This window comes from Alligator mississippiensis, chromosome 5, assembly GCF_030867095.1.
Source record: "Alligator mississippiensis isolate rAllMis1 chromosome 5, rAllMis1, whole genome shotgun sequence".
Lineage (NCBI taxonomy): Eukaryota > Metazoa > Chordata > Crocodylia > Alligatoridae > Alligator > Alligator mississippiensis.
In genome coordinates, this window is record NC_081828.1 from 17,021,090 (window position 1) to 17,037,895 (window position 16,806).

Consider the following 16,806-nt stretch of genomic DNA (forward strand, 5'->3'; position numbering starts at 1 on the left):
CAGAAGTGTACAATAGGAATGTAAGAATTCTGATGTCAAACTTAGTATCTTGATGATGGTAAATACAAAATAATTTCAAATTTTAGAACTGTACAAACTGTAGGGCTTTCACTGCAACTTTCTGTTGGAGCTGCTTTTAGAGTACTTTGAGCAGTGGTCATCCAGCCTGGTGGAATCTCTTGGTAATGGTTGTCTTTATTTACAGATACCTAGGATATATTTGTGATCTAATAGCAGACAAGCCCATCCATCCTCACTGCAAGCCTCTTACAATAAAGTCAGTCACTCTCAGTCCAGTCCCCTGTTTCAATAAGCAGAGAAATGGCTGTCGACCCTTTTGTGACATTCTCATTGGAGAAACCAGAATTTTTACAACCTCTCAAGAATATGAAAGAATGAAGTGAGTTGCTATGGGTTTCTTACCTCCTTGTAGCAAAACCATATTTTTATCACTAAATGAATCCAACTTTCTAAGCTCTACCGTCAATTCTGGCAGTAACTGTAAAGCAGCAGGTTTCCTGTTTGCTTGATGAATTGGCACTAGCAGTGAAACAGCTATTGGAAGCCTGATGCCTAATATTAAAATTCAACTGTCTGAACACCTATTGTGAGGGCTTATTCCTGGTATATTTTAATATGTGCCAATTTCATTGGAGTGTTTATGTCTTGTGTGGATCAGCAGCTAAGGAGCACTGAATGCTGTTTCCAATCATTACCTGTGGCTTGAATAGAGACTGATTGTATATGTGAAGTTAATTGGACTTTTTTGATGGCACTTCTGAAGTGAGTGTACTAATGCATTTCAATTCTCTCTCCAAAGGGAATTCCGTGTTCAAGAAGGAAAGGTCCTAATTCCGCTGGGAATAACTGTCCATGGTGATGTTGTTGTTTCTCTCTACCATATGAGATCGACCATCGGGGGACGGCTTCAAGCAAAAGTATGGCTTGCTTGCCTTGTGATTCATATGATGGACACAACCACTCATGATTACAAATAGGTGCAAATGTGGAGTCAAGGCTGACACTCTAGTCTTGAGGTACAAGGAAGCTGCTTAGCAGTGGACAACTAGTGGACTTCCAACCATGTAGAGAAATCAAAATGGAAAGAAATGGCCAAATCTTCTTGCACAAATAGGCCAAATTAGGATGGCTTGTAGCAGTTCAGCAAGCCAGCACTGTCATATGGTGACTATTTTGCTTTCCAGAATCTGTACTAGCCTTTAGTTATGTCCATCTCAAGTCCTTGTGACTATAAAGAGACTTGAAAATGAAAACCAATGGAATAGGGCTTTCTGCAAATTCAGGCAAAAAGCCTAGAGTTCAGAAACTGAACAAACCTCAGAGCTGTTGTCAGGGAGGGGGAAGAATGGCTTGCATTCAAAAGCTTGACCAAGTCTATCTTGACCATGCAGTTGGTTCAATAAAAAATATTGCGCACAAAAATCCTTACCTTGCATAATTCCTTGACCATCATAGCTGCAATATCACTTCAATATTACCTAAACTGAAAACTCAGTCTCTAACCTCATTGTGGGTGTGCTAAATATGACAACTCTAAATGTCAACTGCTTTGCTTAGCAAAGCATGCAAAGGAAGGAGCAACTGTACTATACAGCACAGTGTGCTGTAACTGGTGCCTTATTTTGATGGTACAGGCAGGTGCACATTGGCTTGTAAACAGAATTTGGGGAGCACAACCATAGTTGGTTATTGGTATGTACGTTTTAAGCCTGCTGGTCTCCTCTCCAGAGTTCAGTCTTGGGTTTTAAATCAGCATAAAGTCCTAATAGTTTTGAGTGGTAGTTTGTCCATGCCTGAGGCTTTTTAGTTCTAGTCTGTAGAGTGACTATAAGGAATATTTCTCTTCTTAATGTACCATCTCCATCTTATTTGAGAGAGCAGGCTGGAAGTCCAAGGTTTTGTATGCTCTCTGGAATCATAATATATTTTCAACATATGTGGAGTATATCTGTATGCTATGATGAACTGCTATGCAGAAATAGCTCAACTAGTGTAGGTACTGGAAACAGTCTAGTAGCACCAAAGCTGCAAGGCTGGTGCTGTGCTAATTTTTGTCTAGGTTGACTCCAGAACTAAAATTAGCTCTGATATTTTTTTCATGGCACAGTTTTATGCTCCATATATATATAATCACAATGGTAAAACAGCTGTCTGTCAGAACACTTGTATTACGTAAAGGAGCTAAAATGATATTTCAAGCTCTTTTAGACTTTCAAACAGGGGTGTGAGGCCTAAACATTGAAGCTATCTTGAACTACAAGAAAGAAAACATTAAAGGAGGCAGGCATTGCAAGTTATGTACATTAAAATGCATTCATAGTGACAGTGAGGTAGAATGGCTTGGCTTGGTTGGCTGCATGTCACATACTAAAACTGTTTTAATATCTCTCCCTCTCTTTTTAAGATGACAAATACACAAATATTCCAGATTCAATTTCATACTGGATTCATAGCACTAGGAACAACCACACTAAAATTCACAAAGTAAGTATGACTTAAGACAGCATGCAGATCCTAGCTCCATTTAAGTGTGTCACTTGCAGATAGATGAATGATCTGACCACTGCTGGCTTGTTGTGATAAATGATCAAGATGTGTTGGCACAATAATGAGAAATGGCTGCTGATTTTAGGGGTTTGTTTTTTTTTTTTTTAATGGTTTTGACATATAACTCCTGTTCTAAGGAACAATGACAAATAGCTTTATTTCCTGCTCCTAACACTCAGGATGGTGTTTATCAGAGGTGGTAATATCTAGCTCTAGTGATATTATCTAAAGTGATATGTTGATTTCATAGACATTAGGGCTGGAAAGGACCTTGGAAGATCTTTGAGTCCAGCCCCCTGCTCCAGGGCAGGAAGTCAGCAGGGGTCATAAGATCCCAGCAAGATAAACATCCAAATGTCTCTTGAAGGAGTTCAAAGTAGGTGCTTGAACCACCTCCGGCGGCAGTCTATTCCAAACCTTGGGGGCTTGGACAGTAAAAAAGTTCTTCCTTATGTCCAGCCTGAAATGGTCATGGAGGAGTTTGTGACCGTTTGACCTTGTCAGCCCATGGGGCACTCTGGTGAGCAAACACTCCCCCAGATCCTGGTAAACGCTCCTGAGAAACTTATAGGTGGCCACCAGATCACCCCTAAGCCTGTGCTTTTCCAGGCTGAAGAGTCCTGTAGCTCTCAGCCTGTTGCCGTAAGGTCTGTTTTCCTGACCTCTGATCATGCGCGTGACTCTCCTCTGCGCTCTCTCAAGCTTCTCCACATCCCTTTTGAATTGTGGAGCCCAGAACTGGATGCAGTACTCCAGCTGCGGCCTCACCAAGGCCAAGTACAACAGGAGAATGACGTCCCAGGATTTGCTTGAGAAGCATCTAAGGACACAAGCCAACGTTTTGCTCACTTTACTAGCCGCAGCATCACATTGAAGGCTCATGTTCATCTAGTGGTCAATCGTGACCCCCAAGTCCCTTTTGTCCATAGTGCTAGCCAGCGTAGCTCTGCTGAGCCTATAAGCATGATGCGGGTTTTTCTTCCCAAGGTGGAGAACTGTTGATATCCCACCTGAGGCCAAAGCATTGATGAGTAATGGTCTGCCCTGCATATGAACTGCAACTGGTGGGTGTTGTCAGTAGGGAGAGACTAAAAGAGTTGAGGTTGGAGGAAGTATTTTGAGGCTTGAGCCATTTGTTCCATTATCTTTTTGAATCAATATGAACTTGGAGTTGGCAGGTAGCCAAAGGAACATCTCCTTTCCCAGTCTGGGATGGAGCTGGTACATCAAGGATTGCAACCAAGTGATTTTAAGGCAAGGAAATTCCCTGGGGAAAGGAAGACTGGCCAGAATACAGATACACAAACCACAGGATGAGTAGAAGATGCCTTCCATAAAACAAAAAGGCCTAGGTGTAGAATAAATTATTTTGGGGTGGGGGCTAGATTTGCCTCCGGTTAAATTGAGACAACTTTGCTGTTTGGGGCTTCCTAATTTGGAGAGTTGTTCACGCTTACATTTTTGGCTGTTTGCAGATTTAAAAAAAAAACAAACAAAAAAACAACCAACCCCCTCCTCCCACCTGCCCCTAAAAACAAACAAACCAACTCCTAGAAAAACACACTTTACTGGATGAAGCAGCATGTTACTTCAACCTGGCTTTGCAGCATCTGTATAGATAGGTTGCTTTAGTGGGGTTTTTTGGCACTTTTATCTAAAGCTGATTCAATCAACTGTTAGGTAAGTGCCAAGAAAGCCCTGCTAAAGTGCCTGATCTATACAGACACTGGGTGAACCGGGTCCAGCTAATGCACTGCCTCTTCTGGGCATGTGCTGAGTTTGGTGTGGGAATGCACCAAGTTTAAAGCACCATTTCTTAATTTAAAAAAAAAATTTTAAATGACTGCAAGCAGCCTTATGCTCTTGGGAGAGTGTTTGGCTCTAGCTGCCTCAGTGCTGTTGAATGGGAGTGGGAGCCCAAATCCTTTTACATTGGCTTCACTTGTTTCTAGGGAGTACTAAGGTGAAGTGAAATCTTCAGAAGACTTGTCTTCCTGTTCCCTCATCTTGGGCAATTACTAAAGAATAACACTTGCCTACCTGATTGCCTCTATTCAATTAGTAAGAAAATATTTGGCAGGTTACTTCATCCTACTGCTCCTTATTGACCAAAGGCCTTCGTTGAAGGTGCTAAGAGAGCTGTCTCCCCATATGGATGGGAATGCATATTAAAGACTTGTATGCCTGCAGAAAAACTGCTTCATTACTTACCAAACTCTCTGTTGACATCTAGGCCTGAACTGGATGCATGCGACTCTCCAGACAAGTATCCTCAGTTGTTTCATGTTATGCTGGAGATAGAGATACAGTCTGCTGATAGACAGACAGAGCTAACTCCTCCATGGGAGAACTTCACAACAAAAGACATCAATCCCAGCATTCTCTTCTCCTCTCACCAAGAACATGAAGATACCCTTGCTTTGGCAGGTGAGAATGGCATTGGGTTGCGTATGTTCCTCAGCTTCTAAAACTGGTGCTGGAATTTGCTTTGCTTATATTAGCCTGTGTTTGGTGCTCTGTGGTGCAGGTAGAGGCCCAGTGGATGCACCTCAGGATAACCTAAAGAGTGTTGGACAGGGTGCGTTCTTCTCCTCTCTGAACTGGCAAGGTATGTAGACTCGGCCTTCTAACACTTATTAGAACTAGGAAGACACTTTTTTCCCCCATTACTTTGAGGGAAATAGTGTATATTCACAAAGAATCCCATTGGTGGTGTTACCTTTTTATTCCCTCCAGTTTTCTGGATTATATTATACTTATGCTGCAGTTGGAATTGAAATGAATGCCCCCTGTCCTTCTGAGGTGGTGTACTCGGTGTCCACTGGCTCAATATTTGACTGAAGTCTTACCTTGCTGATTCAGCAAAAAAATATACAAAGATATTTGTTTTAAAACCCTTTACTTTCCTGTTGGCCTATCATTACTTTCTTGTTTCCTATCATTCCCATAAGAGGATTGGATTCCCCAATTGAGGGGAAGAGAGTGCTCTGTTGGGATGTATTCAACATGGATGTTTCTTTCAGAACCCCACCTATAGTATAGTTTAAAATGGGGAGGGGGGAGGTGTAGGGGAAGGGATCCTTTTTAGCAGCTATGCCACATACAGAACCTAATCTGAGAATTCATCTGAGGGTGGTTTGAAGTTTAATCAACTTTTTGCATGACACTGAAACTAGAGATTATTACTTTGCTCTGCATCATTGTAAGGCTTAAGTCAGCCCAAATGCTCAAATAGACCTAGGAAGTCCTTCAGTTTTCATCTGGGCTCTTGCATTTGCTTCGTAGGTTGAGCAAAGTCTGTTAACTTCCCAGTTGGTGAAATGGGCAACTACAAGCTAAGCTGAACTCTGCAAATGACTTCTGTTTTCAATTAAGGACCGTTTTGGTTTTTTTTTGTGTTGTCATTTGGGGGAGGGGGCGGTGCACATGTATAGTCATGTGAATAAGCTGCCCTTTAAATCTAAGGAACCAACAGCTAACACGAATTATTTTGATCCTTTAGATCAGAAATCTGACAAAAGCAGTTCCCACCCCACCTCGGAGGATCGGGCAGTGCTTGTGCATGAAGAAAGCGAACAGTCGGATGATGAACTCTTGTCCCTTTCCAGTCAACACAGTAATGCAAGTAGCGACAAACCTCATGGAACCCCAAAACACAGCAAGAAACAGCAAGAACCTCCACTCCCACCACCACCTGTGGATGTTGATCTGCTGGGTCTAGATGGTAGCCCCATGAGCAAGAACGTCCCCACTCAGTCCACTGCTCTCCCTTCTAATTCAGACTTGCTGAGTGATTTGTTTGGGGTTGGTGGGCCGAGTGCACCTGGTCAAAGCGGACAGTCAGCTGCTGAAGATGTCTTCCATGTGGGTGGGACTGGGTCTGCGCATTCGACCCCTCGACGTTCTGCAGCTTCAGCCTCCCCATCTCCCTCCCCAAGAGTAGGAGAAGGTAATACATAATCCAGTGTTCAGTTGGCACAAATGTACCCTATACTCCTGTCTTCACAATATTGAATGCTCCTTTCTGAGCTATTGAATTTGCTGTAGAGACTGGGGAGGGGAGAGGAGGAAGGAGGGGGAATAGTCTCAATTCCCTGGAGAATATCGGAGGCCCAGCATGGAAATTGAGGCAATTTGCATCAGTGTGTTGCTCTTGGGAGTCTTTGCTGCTGCAGTTTTCAGTGGTACCTGCTATTCCGTGTGTACTGTTGGAGTGTTAGGATTCTGTTAATATGAACTAATTTCCACCCCAACATTCTTAGGGAGGGATCTCAAGAGGTCCTAGCTTATTCCCCTGACCTTTGGCAAGGCCAAGTATACACAGACTATCCCAGACAGATAGTCTAACTTACTTCATAAGAAGCAGGGGAAGGGGTGGTAGAAATACCTAGCAAAAAGATATATAGGTAGCCTCATCTAATACTCAATTATAGTGATGGTAGGCAGGGTAAAGATGCCTCTTTTATATACTGACTAAATCAGAGATGCATAAGCTTTTGTGAGCCAGAGCTCACTTTATTAGATGTTGTGAAAGGACACAAACAGAGCCAGCTATCAAATAGAGTGGTGATTTGAGTATGCAATATTTTGTGTGTGAACATCTAACCTTTGTTGCCTGTCTTGCAAAGCAAGCTGACACAATGGACATGGAACAATTGATCTCTGTCCTCTTTATACAACCTGTTGTATATTTAAGACAGATCAGGTACTTCTCTCTTTCTTTCTTACCCTCCCAGTCTTCTCCCTGCTTCTGAAAAACCCAGTTCTTCTGATTCAGGGGTGGGCAAAATATGTCCCGTGGGCCAGATCCAGCCTACCAGGCCATTCTAACCAGCCCATGGGGTCCCTAAAAAATTTAGAAAAATTAATATTCATTTGCTTCTGGCTGCCTGTCAAAGATGGCAGGAGCCAGGGGCAGTAGGACCCAGGGGAAGCCAGCAGGACTCAGTAGCAAGGCCAGCCTGGCCCCCCCACACCCTCCCCTCCCAGTTGGAAACCTCTGCCTACTACAGATTTCACTGCTTTCCTGTATGCTTACCTGCCACTCCAATACCACGTGGCTCCCAGCTGCGTCACTGGACTGTGGGAGCACAGGACCCTTGCTGGTACCCCAGGGCCAGGAATGGGAGGGTATGCTTGTGTTCATAGGATGAGTCCCACATGTGCACCCCACCATACACATGCACCCACACACCTCAGCCAACCCCCACCCCCTCCCACATATCCACACACATACTTACATGCTATTCATAGACTGTAAGGGACCTCACAAGATCATCGGGTCCAGCCCCCGTGCACTAGGCAGGAAAGATGACTGGGGTCAGGTGACCCCAGCAAGGTGACCGTCCAGTCTCCTCTTGAAGCTTTCCAGGGTAGGTGATTGCACCACCTCTGGAGGGAGCTTACTTCACAGTCTGGACACTCTGACTGAAGAAGTTTTTCCTAGAGTTAAGCCTAAAATGGTCTTCCAGAAGTTTGAGGCCATTACTCCTGGTTTTCCCCAAGGATGCCCTGCCCTGAGCCCTTGATGTATTCCCTGGATGTAGTGGTAAGCTGCTACCAGGTCCCCTCTTGGCCTTCTCTTTTTCAGGCTGAAGAGGCCCAAGTCCCTCAGCCTTTCCTCATATGGCTTGCCTTGCAAGTTTCTGATCATATGGGTGGCTCTTCTCTGGACTCTCTCAAGCTTTTCCACATTCTTGTAGAAGTGCGGTGCCCAGAACTGGATGCAGTACTCCAGCTGTGGTCTCACCAATGCTGAGTAAAGCTAAAGAATCACTTCCTTGGTTTTACTTGAGATGCATCAGTTGACACATGCCAGAGTATTGTATGCCCTGCTGGCTACAGCATCACACTTACGGCTCATGTTCATACTATGGTCTATTATCACCCTTAGGTCCCTTTCAGTCGGAGTACGAGTCAAATTGGTGCCACCAAGCTTGTAAATGTGTTGGGGATTGTTTGTCCACAGATGGAACACTTTACACTTCTCAATGTTGAACTTCATCTGGTTCCAGTCTGCCCAACTTGCTGGTCTGCCTGTATCTGCAGCCTATCTTCAAGTGTGACCACACTCCCCCATAACTTGGTGTTGTCCACTAACCTGGCCAGTGAGCTCTTCACCCCCACATCCAAATCGTTGATAAAGATGTTGAAAAGCACTGGACCAAGCGTGGACCCCTGAGGGACACCACTGGCCACTTTTCACCAGGCTGAGACAGATCCGTCCATTGAACTCTGTGGGCCCTACCCTGCAGCCAGCTTCCTACCCACCTAACTGTCTCATGGTTAAGCCCACAATCCTCCAACACTCTCTTGAACATCATGGGACACCAGATCAAAGTCCTTTTGGAAGTCTAGGTATATAATGTTTTGACCTTCTCGCTCTTATCCAAGTGGCAAGTTACCTGCTCATAGAAGGAGATGAGATGTATGTAGCAGTCTGGATCTGAGCCTTCTGTCAGTTGGGGTTTCTGTTCTGATCCACCTCTATCCTATGGACACATGCATGCATCTCTCGTGCTTTCATCAGGCAAATATTGGGTGAGATATTCTCTTCTGACTGCTTAAATGTGCAAGGCAGACAATCTAGACTGGAAACAGAACGCAGGAGCTTCCTTGTGGGCTGAGCATAAGACCTAATTGGAGTGAGACTGCACTTGTTTGGGGGTTGGAGGGTTAAGTGAAGAGATGCTATGAAGGAAGTGCTGAGGGACAGAAACTGAGCAACCCAAACTAGACGGGAATATAGCAAAGTACCTAAGAAACAATTTGGTCAGACTTGCCAGTTGTGAGCTTATAGAATTAAAATTACTGGCCTGACTTGACTGCAAGTTTGAAGGAGCAGCTGGTCCTGGGCTCTGCATGAAGTCTATGCGTGTGGGTGTCTGTGTGGAGGTGGGGGATGTCTAGAAGAACCTTGAAGTCTGAGGGGTTTTTTTCTTATTCTTTCCCTGTGCTGAACTAGAATAATTTCAAGAAGTCCTTTTTGATCCTCAATGACTTTCTGGTAGTGAACTTCCCAAGTTAACTTGGCAAATAATTGGTTAATAAAATTGCTTGCTACAAGTGTTTGTTTTTTTTTTTTTTTTTTTTTTATTGATGTGGTATGTAAGCTATATCTTCAGAGTGAAAGATGAGCCAAGTCTCTGATAGCACTACAGTTAGCGGCAGTAAAATATCTATTGTGTTTGGTTGTATTATAAACTCTTCCAGAAGATCCTGAAAGCCTACTAGATCAGTGGTGCTAACCCTTTTTCCCCAGGATGGGCTGTGGCTGGTCTGTTTGTGTGCTGGATCCAGACGGTGGCCTGATGAGGGTTGTGGGGAGAAGTGAGGCATGGTTTAGCTCTGTTCTGTTGCACAGAGCTTGAGAATTTGGCAGCAAGAGAGGGTGTCAGATTCCCCTCTGGCCACTGCTCCGCCACTACCAAATTTTCCAACCCATGGGGAGCTCCACAAGCCAGATGCCATGGCTCCTTGGATCACATTTGGGCTGCAGGCTAGGGTTAGAGGACCCCTGTATTACACTGAAGGAAACTAGTGCTCCAAGTCTAGAGGGAAGCTTCATTTACTAGTGCACATAGACACCAGCAGGATTACTTGTGAGCAGAGCTCTCATTGCAAGTCACTTGTTGTGGTTTTGTCCATGAGACTTAAAGATGAGGCCATGGGTGAGGTAATAGAGGGGAGAGCTAGTTGGAGTGACTTTGTGTGTGGTGAAGACAGTCATTCTGCTCCAAAGAGGACTTATGGGTGTGAGCAGGGAGTGAAGCATGCTAAGAGAAGAGAGATACAAGAGGGCAGAGCCCTGAAAGCAAGAACAAGAGCTTGCATTTGATCTGCGTGGCACCAGAAACCAGTAATAGAGAACTGAGAAACATAAGTATTGGTACTGCCAAATGACTTAAGCATGCAGTGCACAGAGCTGCAGGTGGTCTTCCTTAATCTTTTACATTCACAATATTATGGTAGTTTTGTTTGAACATTGCTGATGCTATGTTCTCTCTCTTCTCTCCTCTCTCTCAGTATTCCTAAAAGGTAGCAGTAAACAACCTGTGGATTCAGGGAGAGTAGTGTTTTTAAATACCCAGTGCCATGGATTACATGTATACCAAAAATGAAGCTTATGCAAGAGCTGACCTCCAGTTGTGGGTACCAGGTAGGGAAAGGAAACTTTGTACATGCAGGAAAGATGGTAGTATATATTTAAGGCCATATCTATATAGTCAACTTATCCCATTGTACAGCAACTCCCCTCTCCCCAGCAATGCCATGCTGCTCTGCATGGGCTGCCTCTTAAATTGGAAGAAGTTCAGCAGTGGGGAAACTGCAGGAACTGTTGCAGGGGGAAAACTGTGTGGAGCAATGCAGGGTTCTTGAAGACACTACTATAGGGTGAGTTTTTCATTTGTAAATGTGGGCTGATTAACATGGCAACAGGATACTTGGCATCATCCTCCCACCCATAATAGTGATGTGCAGATGTGGCTATAGTGCTTTGTTTAGAAGGTGGCCTGTGAAAAAGCAATAGCATGGTATGTTTGGTGTGTGCCACAGTATGCTTGCTGTGTAGACCTGGCCTCCACCTTTCTAATCTTGGAGACCTCCAGTTGCAGGCAGGGGAGAGCTATATGCTACTTCCAGTTGTGGGACTGTCCCCATCTGTTACTTACAGAACATTCAAGTCCCAATTCTTACATGCTTCCTACTACTGCTGAAATCTAGGAACTTCCCTGGATATGACAGGTGGGATCTGCATCTGTTGCCACAGTCATAGCCGACAGCTAGTTCTACGTTCTGCAGAACTTGACTGGAATACTTGTATGTACTAGTGAAATAAATATTGGTTAAGAGTTTCTTTCCCTGACTCTGCATGGCCTGTGGTGGGTGTTGGGGAAAGCTTGGTATGATTAGGAGAAAATGACACGCATGCATTTTTACAGCAACAGCATTTGACCCATTTGGAGCTAGCCCTAAGCAGCCTGGTCCAGATCTGCTTGGTTCTTTTCTTGGTTCACCAAATGTCACCGGTGATCCTTTCCTTCAAGCAACAAGAAGTCCTTCACCAACAGTACACAGTGATCCTTTTCAGATGGGTAAGGAACTCAGTGTCTTGCATTGCACTTGCACTACATCCCCTTTCAAATGCCAGAGCAAGCCTTTGGGAGCAAGCATGTATTTAGCCCTTAAACAATGACACTAAACTGCGGCTGCCTGCTGGAGAGTAGAAAGGGCTTTCAGTCTCTAGTCTTTCAGCTTATTCATAATCTGAAGTATGGTTAAGAAGGTTCTGTCGCACTAGCAATTAATATTTAATTAACAAGCTATTTGTGTACATGAATAAAAGACCACTAAATGGTGGTGTCTGCTGTTGTGCTTGTGTGCTTGAGGTCTCACTTGAAGTGAATTACCACCAATTGTGTTTAAACAAGGCACAGCCCATTAAGGCTGCAAAAGAAACCATAGGTCCCTTGGTATTTAGTCAAACCATCAGTCTTTTGATTAAGCTTCAGCCCACATCCATATTGTTCACTTTTTTGGTGCAAGAGCTGTCAAATAGTTAACCTTGAGCTAATTCATACTGAGGAATTTCAACCTTCCCTGACTGAAACACACCCCTCAAACTTCAGAAACTCACTCAAGTAAGGCAGGGCATGGTAGGAAGAAAGGCAAAATTATAAGAAGTGATTCTTAAATATCTGACACTATCTTGGCTTGGACTAAATTTGGGTGTTTAATTTTGACTAAGATATTTTGGTCTCACTTAGAGCATACTGGACTAATGAAAGAAGTTTAATCTCCCTCTTGACTCTATAGTGTACTAAACTGAATTATTAGGGCCTAGAAATAACAGAAGACTCAGGCAGAAGAGGGTAGATAACCTTGGTCAAGGAAGCTAACTATTTGTTTATACTGCATTCAAGAAAAATCTTTTGTTGGTGTGATATTTATATGCACTTCTTATTGAGATAAAGCCTTCTGTGCTCTCATATCAGAAATGTGATGACACCTTTTTCTTTGCTCTGTTTTTGTTTCAGTACTTTCTGGTGCTCTTGAGGATAGTGCCAAATGTTTTACTGAAATCTGAATGCTTGGTTTAGAAGAGTGGGGTGCCCTCAGTTTCTTTTACTAAAACACAGTATGACAGTGGCTCAGACCTGTGCAAATCTGTCAAGTCCCACACCACTTATTCCTTACACATCAAATGCAGCATCTCCATTGTATCTTCATTCTCAATGTTGGAAAAACTACCAGAGCCCAGGGAGGAAATGGGATGATAGGGAAGGAACTCTGAGTAAAAGATGGGTAATACAGACTGCTTTCTAGAATTATGTAAGGGATGATAGTGGGGAGGGTGCTGGGGGGACGAGGGTGAGGATGAGCCTTTTTTAAAACAGAGAAAGATCCTGATCTCTTGGGTCCGAGTTAAGGAGCGGACACGTGTAATATTTGAAACTTTTCAAATGACTTTGAAACCCTTCAGAAGGCCAATATTCAGACAGATGTGTGGGATAAATCACTTTGCATAACCAAATATGATAGCCCATAGTTTTGTGTTTTTTTGGTTTTTTTTTTTTTTTTAAATCTAACTTCTTACATCTGTATGGTGGGTCAAGTCCCCCAGTGCATCGCTCTTTTCTACCAGTTCCCTTCTACCCTTCAGGGTGATGAGCTGTAGGTTGCCCTGGCTGGAGAGCATGTTGCTGTGCACAGCCCTGGCAATTCTTGAAACTCCAGCTGAGAGAATTGAGTTGGGGCTGTATCTGTCTGCAGCTGAAATGCTACTGTTTAAACTCTTTCGAAACCCATTATGTTTCAAATGCTATGCCTGTCCACTTGACCCTTTAGTTGACATCCTGCCACCCTATTTAAAATTTGGGATTCAACAAATCCCAAAAATGCTCTTTTTTTTTTAAACAGCATTTCACTGTTGGCAGTTTCCAGCTGTAGAAAAGGTACCTGCTGTGTATCATGCTGCATGCTATAATTTTGCACCTCTTTCCTCTCTCCCCACCATTCCAGTGCAGTATAGCTCTACAGGGTTTTTTGGTCATCATTTGAAATGTTTCGGAGATTCTCTGTGATCGGCAACTAAAACAGGTGCACTTAATTTCTGACAAACCAAGGGCAAACTGACTGAATTAGCCTGCACTCAATTGCTGCAGGTGCTCAATTAAAGATCCTAATAGGTGGTGGTCACAATGACCCGGTACAGTCTTTAACCAGAGCAGAGAGGACTCTAGAAAAATAGTCGTTCATACAATGGAATAACATGAAATGCTTAAGTCTGCTTGCCTCACTCTCAAAATGTCATGGGGTGGCTCAAAGAAAAAGGTTAGACTTCTAATAGCTGTTTTTAATAAATAAATAAATTACTTGTGCCCCCATTGGCCATTTGGTAGTGAAAACCATCTTGAAAATCATGGTTTTGGGCTTTTTCTCTTATTCTTTGAAAGTTGGGTTACAGTGCTGCTTTAATTCATTACTTAATACATTCCTTTTTTTTCTGTTTTAGCGTCTAGTACACCAACTGTTTCCATACAACCAGATGTTTCAGGGGGTTGGGACTGGCCCAGTAAGCCAGGTTGGTATGTTACAAACTCCTACAAAGATGAGTTGGTAGGTAGGGGAGAGGATATAGGGAAAACTGGTTCTTTTTGTGTTTCCCAATACAATACAATATTTGCCTTATTGCACTGATGGAGCAAAAGCAGCTAAGCTTCCTTGATTCAGAAAAGGACATATTAGAAATCTGGTGGGGGGGGGGGGAAGCATGCTTCCTGCACACGAGGGATGTTAAGCACCTGAAACCTGTCAGTTTTGAAGAGGACAGAATTGAAACTCCTAGTTAGAGTAAACAAAGTAGAGCTGTGCAAACACTTTCACAGCATGGAGAGGTGGTGTTATCTTCTAACTTACACACACACACACACACACACACACACACACACACACACACACACACAAAAAGGCATTATGAGAAGTGGGCACAGCTTCTGCAGTATTTAATATCTCAAACAAGACCTTGGTTTTCAGTTACTGACGTGTTAATGGTCTTGGCTTAAATGAGGCCTTGATTTTGAACAGAAACTAGGAAATATTGCAAGCATCTCAAGCAGCCAAATGAAGTGTCAACTCCAAACACTCTGGAGACCTACCTGTGTGTTTTGATATCTAGGTTAGAGAAACACACTACAGTAAGACTGTTCTAGCAAAATCGTAGTCTTCAAAAGCCACTACACAAAACAAAACTCCAAGCTTTTAGCCTCTGAAGCATCTTGCTTCATTGCTTGCTTACAGTCTCATAATTGTTGTGGAAGCAGTCTGAGCACAGTATCTTTCCTATCCAACCATGCTTTTGCATGGCTGGAGTGTAAAGGAAGCATCTCGAATGTAGGCGAGTGTGGTCAGCGTTTTGGAACTTTTTATTTTTCAAAGCAGAAAGTATAAGATTAGGATGCTCTGTATATACAGCGCACAAGCACAACTCACTCAATGTTCACACTAACACAATGGTGCTGTTCATATTAAAACTGGGATTTCTTCACTTTCCTTTTTTCAGCTGGCCTAAGTATGGGAAGCAAGTCAGCTGCTACCAGTCCTACAGGTTCCCTTCATAGCACTCCGACTCATCAGCCTAAGCCACAAACTCTGGATCCATTTGCTGATTTGGGGACTCTTGGTGCAAGTTTAGCAGGTTTGCTTGTTTTTTAATGATAAAGCCCATGTAGTTGGTCAGCTTTGAGGAGAGAAGATGAGTAACTAGGTATTTAAAGCAGATGGACTGCTGTTGCATCAGTGTACCATGTTTGCACCTTGGGGCTGCTTTTGTAAACCAATTCTAAGAGGGGAAGGAGGCCAGATTCTTCACAACTATTTAAAGCTAAGGTTTATCTGAGCTTTCTGAAGAGTTGGTCAGGACTAACCTCAGACCATATGAGCTTCTAAGGTATAACAGCACAAGGCAGAAGTTACTTGCCAACAGCCTGGCTTTAGGTTTTAACTTGAAGAGCTGGTGTCTTGTGTGTATTTGGGAGTGGGGAAAGAGGTTAAAGATTTGTTGCTATGGGGTTTGAGTAGGGCTGGGGTGAACCAATTCTTTTTCTTTTCACCTCCAGAAACATTTTGGAGCCCTTGGAATTCTGCCTCTTAAGCCGTTTCCTCTTTCTAGGCTTTGATACCTCTTCCCAGGCGACCATCAGGGAGGTCAAACTTCTAGGGTCCCAATGTTGGGCTCCTCTTTTAGCAGACAACTGCACAAAGCCGTAATCCATAATGTAATGAGGACACTTGAACACCCTAGAGCCTTGAGTAATTGTAAGATTTGCACTAACACCACCCCACGTCATATACTGCTCTGCCTCTGACTTGCCGTTCCATGCATGTCTCCTCTAAGGGTGGGGCTTAGACTGCCCCCCCCCCTCCATTATAATCAGTGCCTGGCTACCAGTGACAGCATAGTCTACTTCCAGATGAGTGTTCCCAGCTGGGTTATCCCCCAAAATGAGCTGAGTTTAGGTTTTGGTTGTAAGAAGCTAACTTCCCCCAGTTCAGGTTGTAAGAAGCTGAGTAGATTTTTCATTCTCCAACTTCTTATCTCAGTGGAAGAAGAACACAGCATTATTTTTTTTCTTATAACTTTTGCTCTTTGAAGAGCATGGGATGACATGGCTTTATCTGCTGTTTGTTTCCTCTTCTGCATCAGTATCAGCATGGTTCTGGAATTAGGTTTCCCAGTTCCCTCTGCTGGATTGCTAGTTGCTCTACAGGAGAAAAACATAGAACACACCAGGCATCATGTAAGAGATGCTAATGTGGTATTTTCTTTAGCTGAATTTGCAGCAGAGAGGTAGGCATTAAAAAGAAACAAACTCTCAGATTCCACAATATGTGTACTTTTTTTTTTTTAATGTTAAGTAGAGTTCAAATTCTTGGGTCACATGAACTCAAACTTGTCTTGTACACATCCAAAACTAACTATTTTTGGTAGTGTAGAGGACTTTGCAGTATTGCAGTTTATAAGGCTTTTGGCTTATGTCCATAGACAAGTGACATCTATTGAATCTAGTCTAGAAAAGCATCTAGTAAAACTGGTGCCACATATATTAGCCACGGGAAACGGTGGTTTCCAATTGTAAGGCATAGGTAGCACATCGGGGGGCTCTGTGTTCTTTTGTTGGTTGGAGGGCAACTAAGTACAGCAAACCAAATAGGACCCTACGTAAACTTAACAAAGGA

General features: G+C 43.4%; 1 protein-coding gene across 4 annotated transcripts in view; it reads left to right on the forward strand.

The window, feature by feature from the left end:
• DNAJC6 (DnaJ heat shock protein family (Hsp40) member C6) overlaps positions 1 to 16,806 on the forward strand; it is a 72,411-nt gene that overhangs the window by 39,225 nt on the left and 16,380 nt on the right. For 3 of the 4 annotated variants that reach the window (XM_019489178.2, XM_006262546.4, XM_019489182.2), the window contains 9 exons: positions 206 to 400; positions 821 to 938; positions 2,426 to 2,505; positions 4,802 to 4,995; positions 5,096 to 5,176; positions 6,071 to 6,517; positions 11,511 to 11,663; positions 14,084 to 14,152; positions 15,131 to 15,265. In XM_019489178.2, the coding sequence (XP_019344723.1) occupies positions 206 to 400; positions 821 to 938; positions 2,426 to 2,505; positions 4,802 to 4,995; positions 5,096 to 5,176; positions 6,071 to 6,517; positions 11,511 to 11,663; positions 14,084 to 14,152; positions 15,131 to 15,265 (1,472 nt within the window). The remainder of the gene's footprint in view (positions 1 to 205; positions 401 to 820; positions 939 to 2,425; positions 2,506 to 4,801; positions 4,996 to 5,095; positions 5,177 to 6,070; positions 6,518 to 11,510; positions 11,664 to 14,083; positions 14,153 to 15,130; positions 15,266 to 16,806) is intronic. The other variant, XM_059727913.1, reaches the window with a different exon arrangement.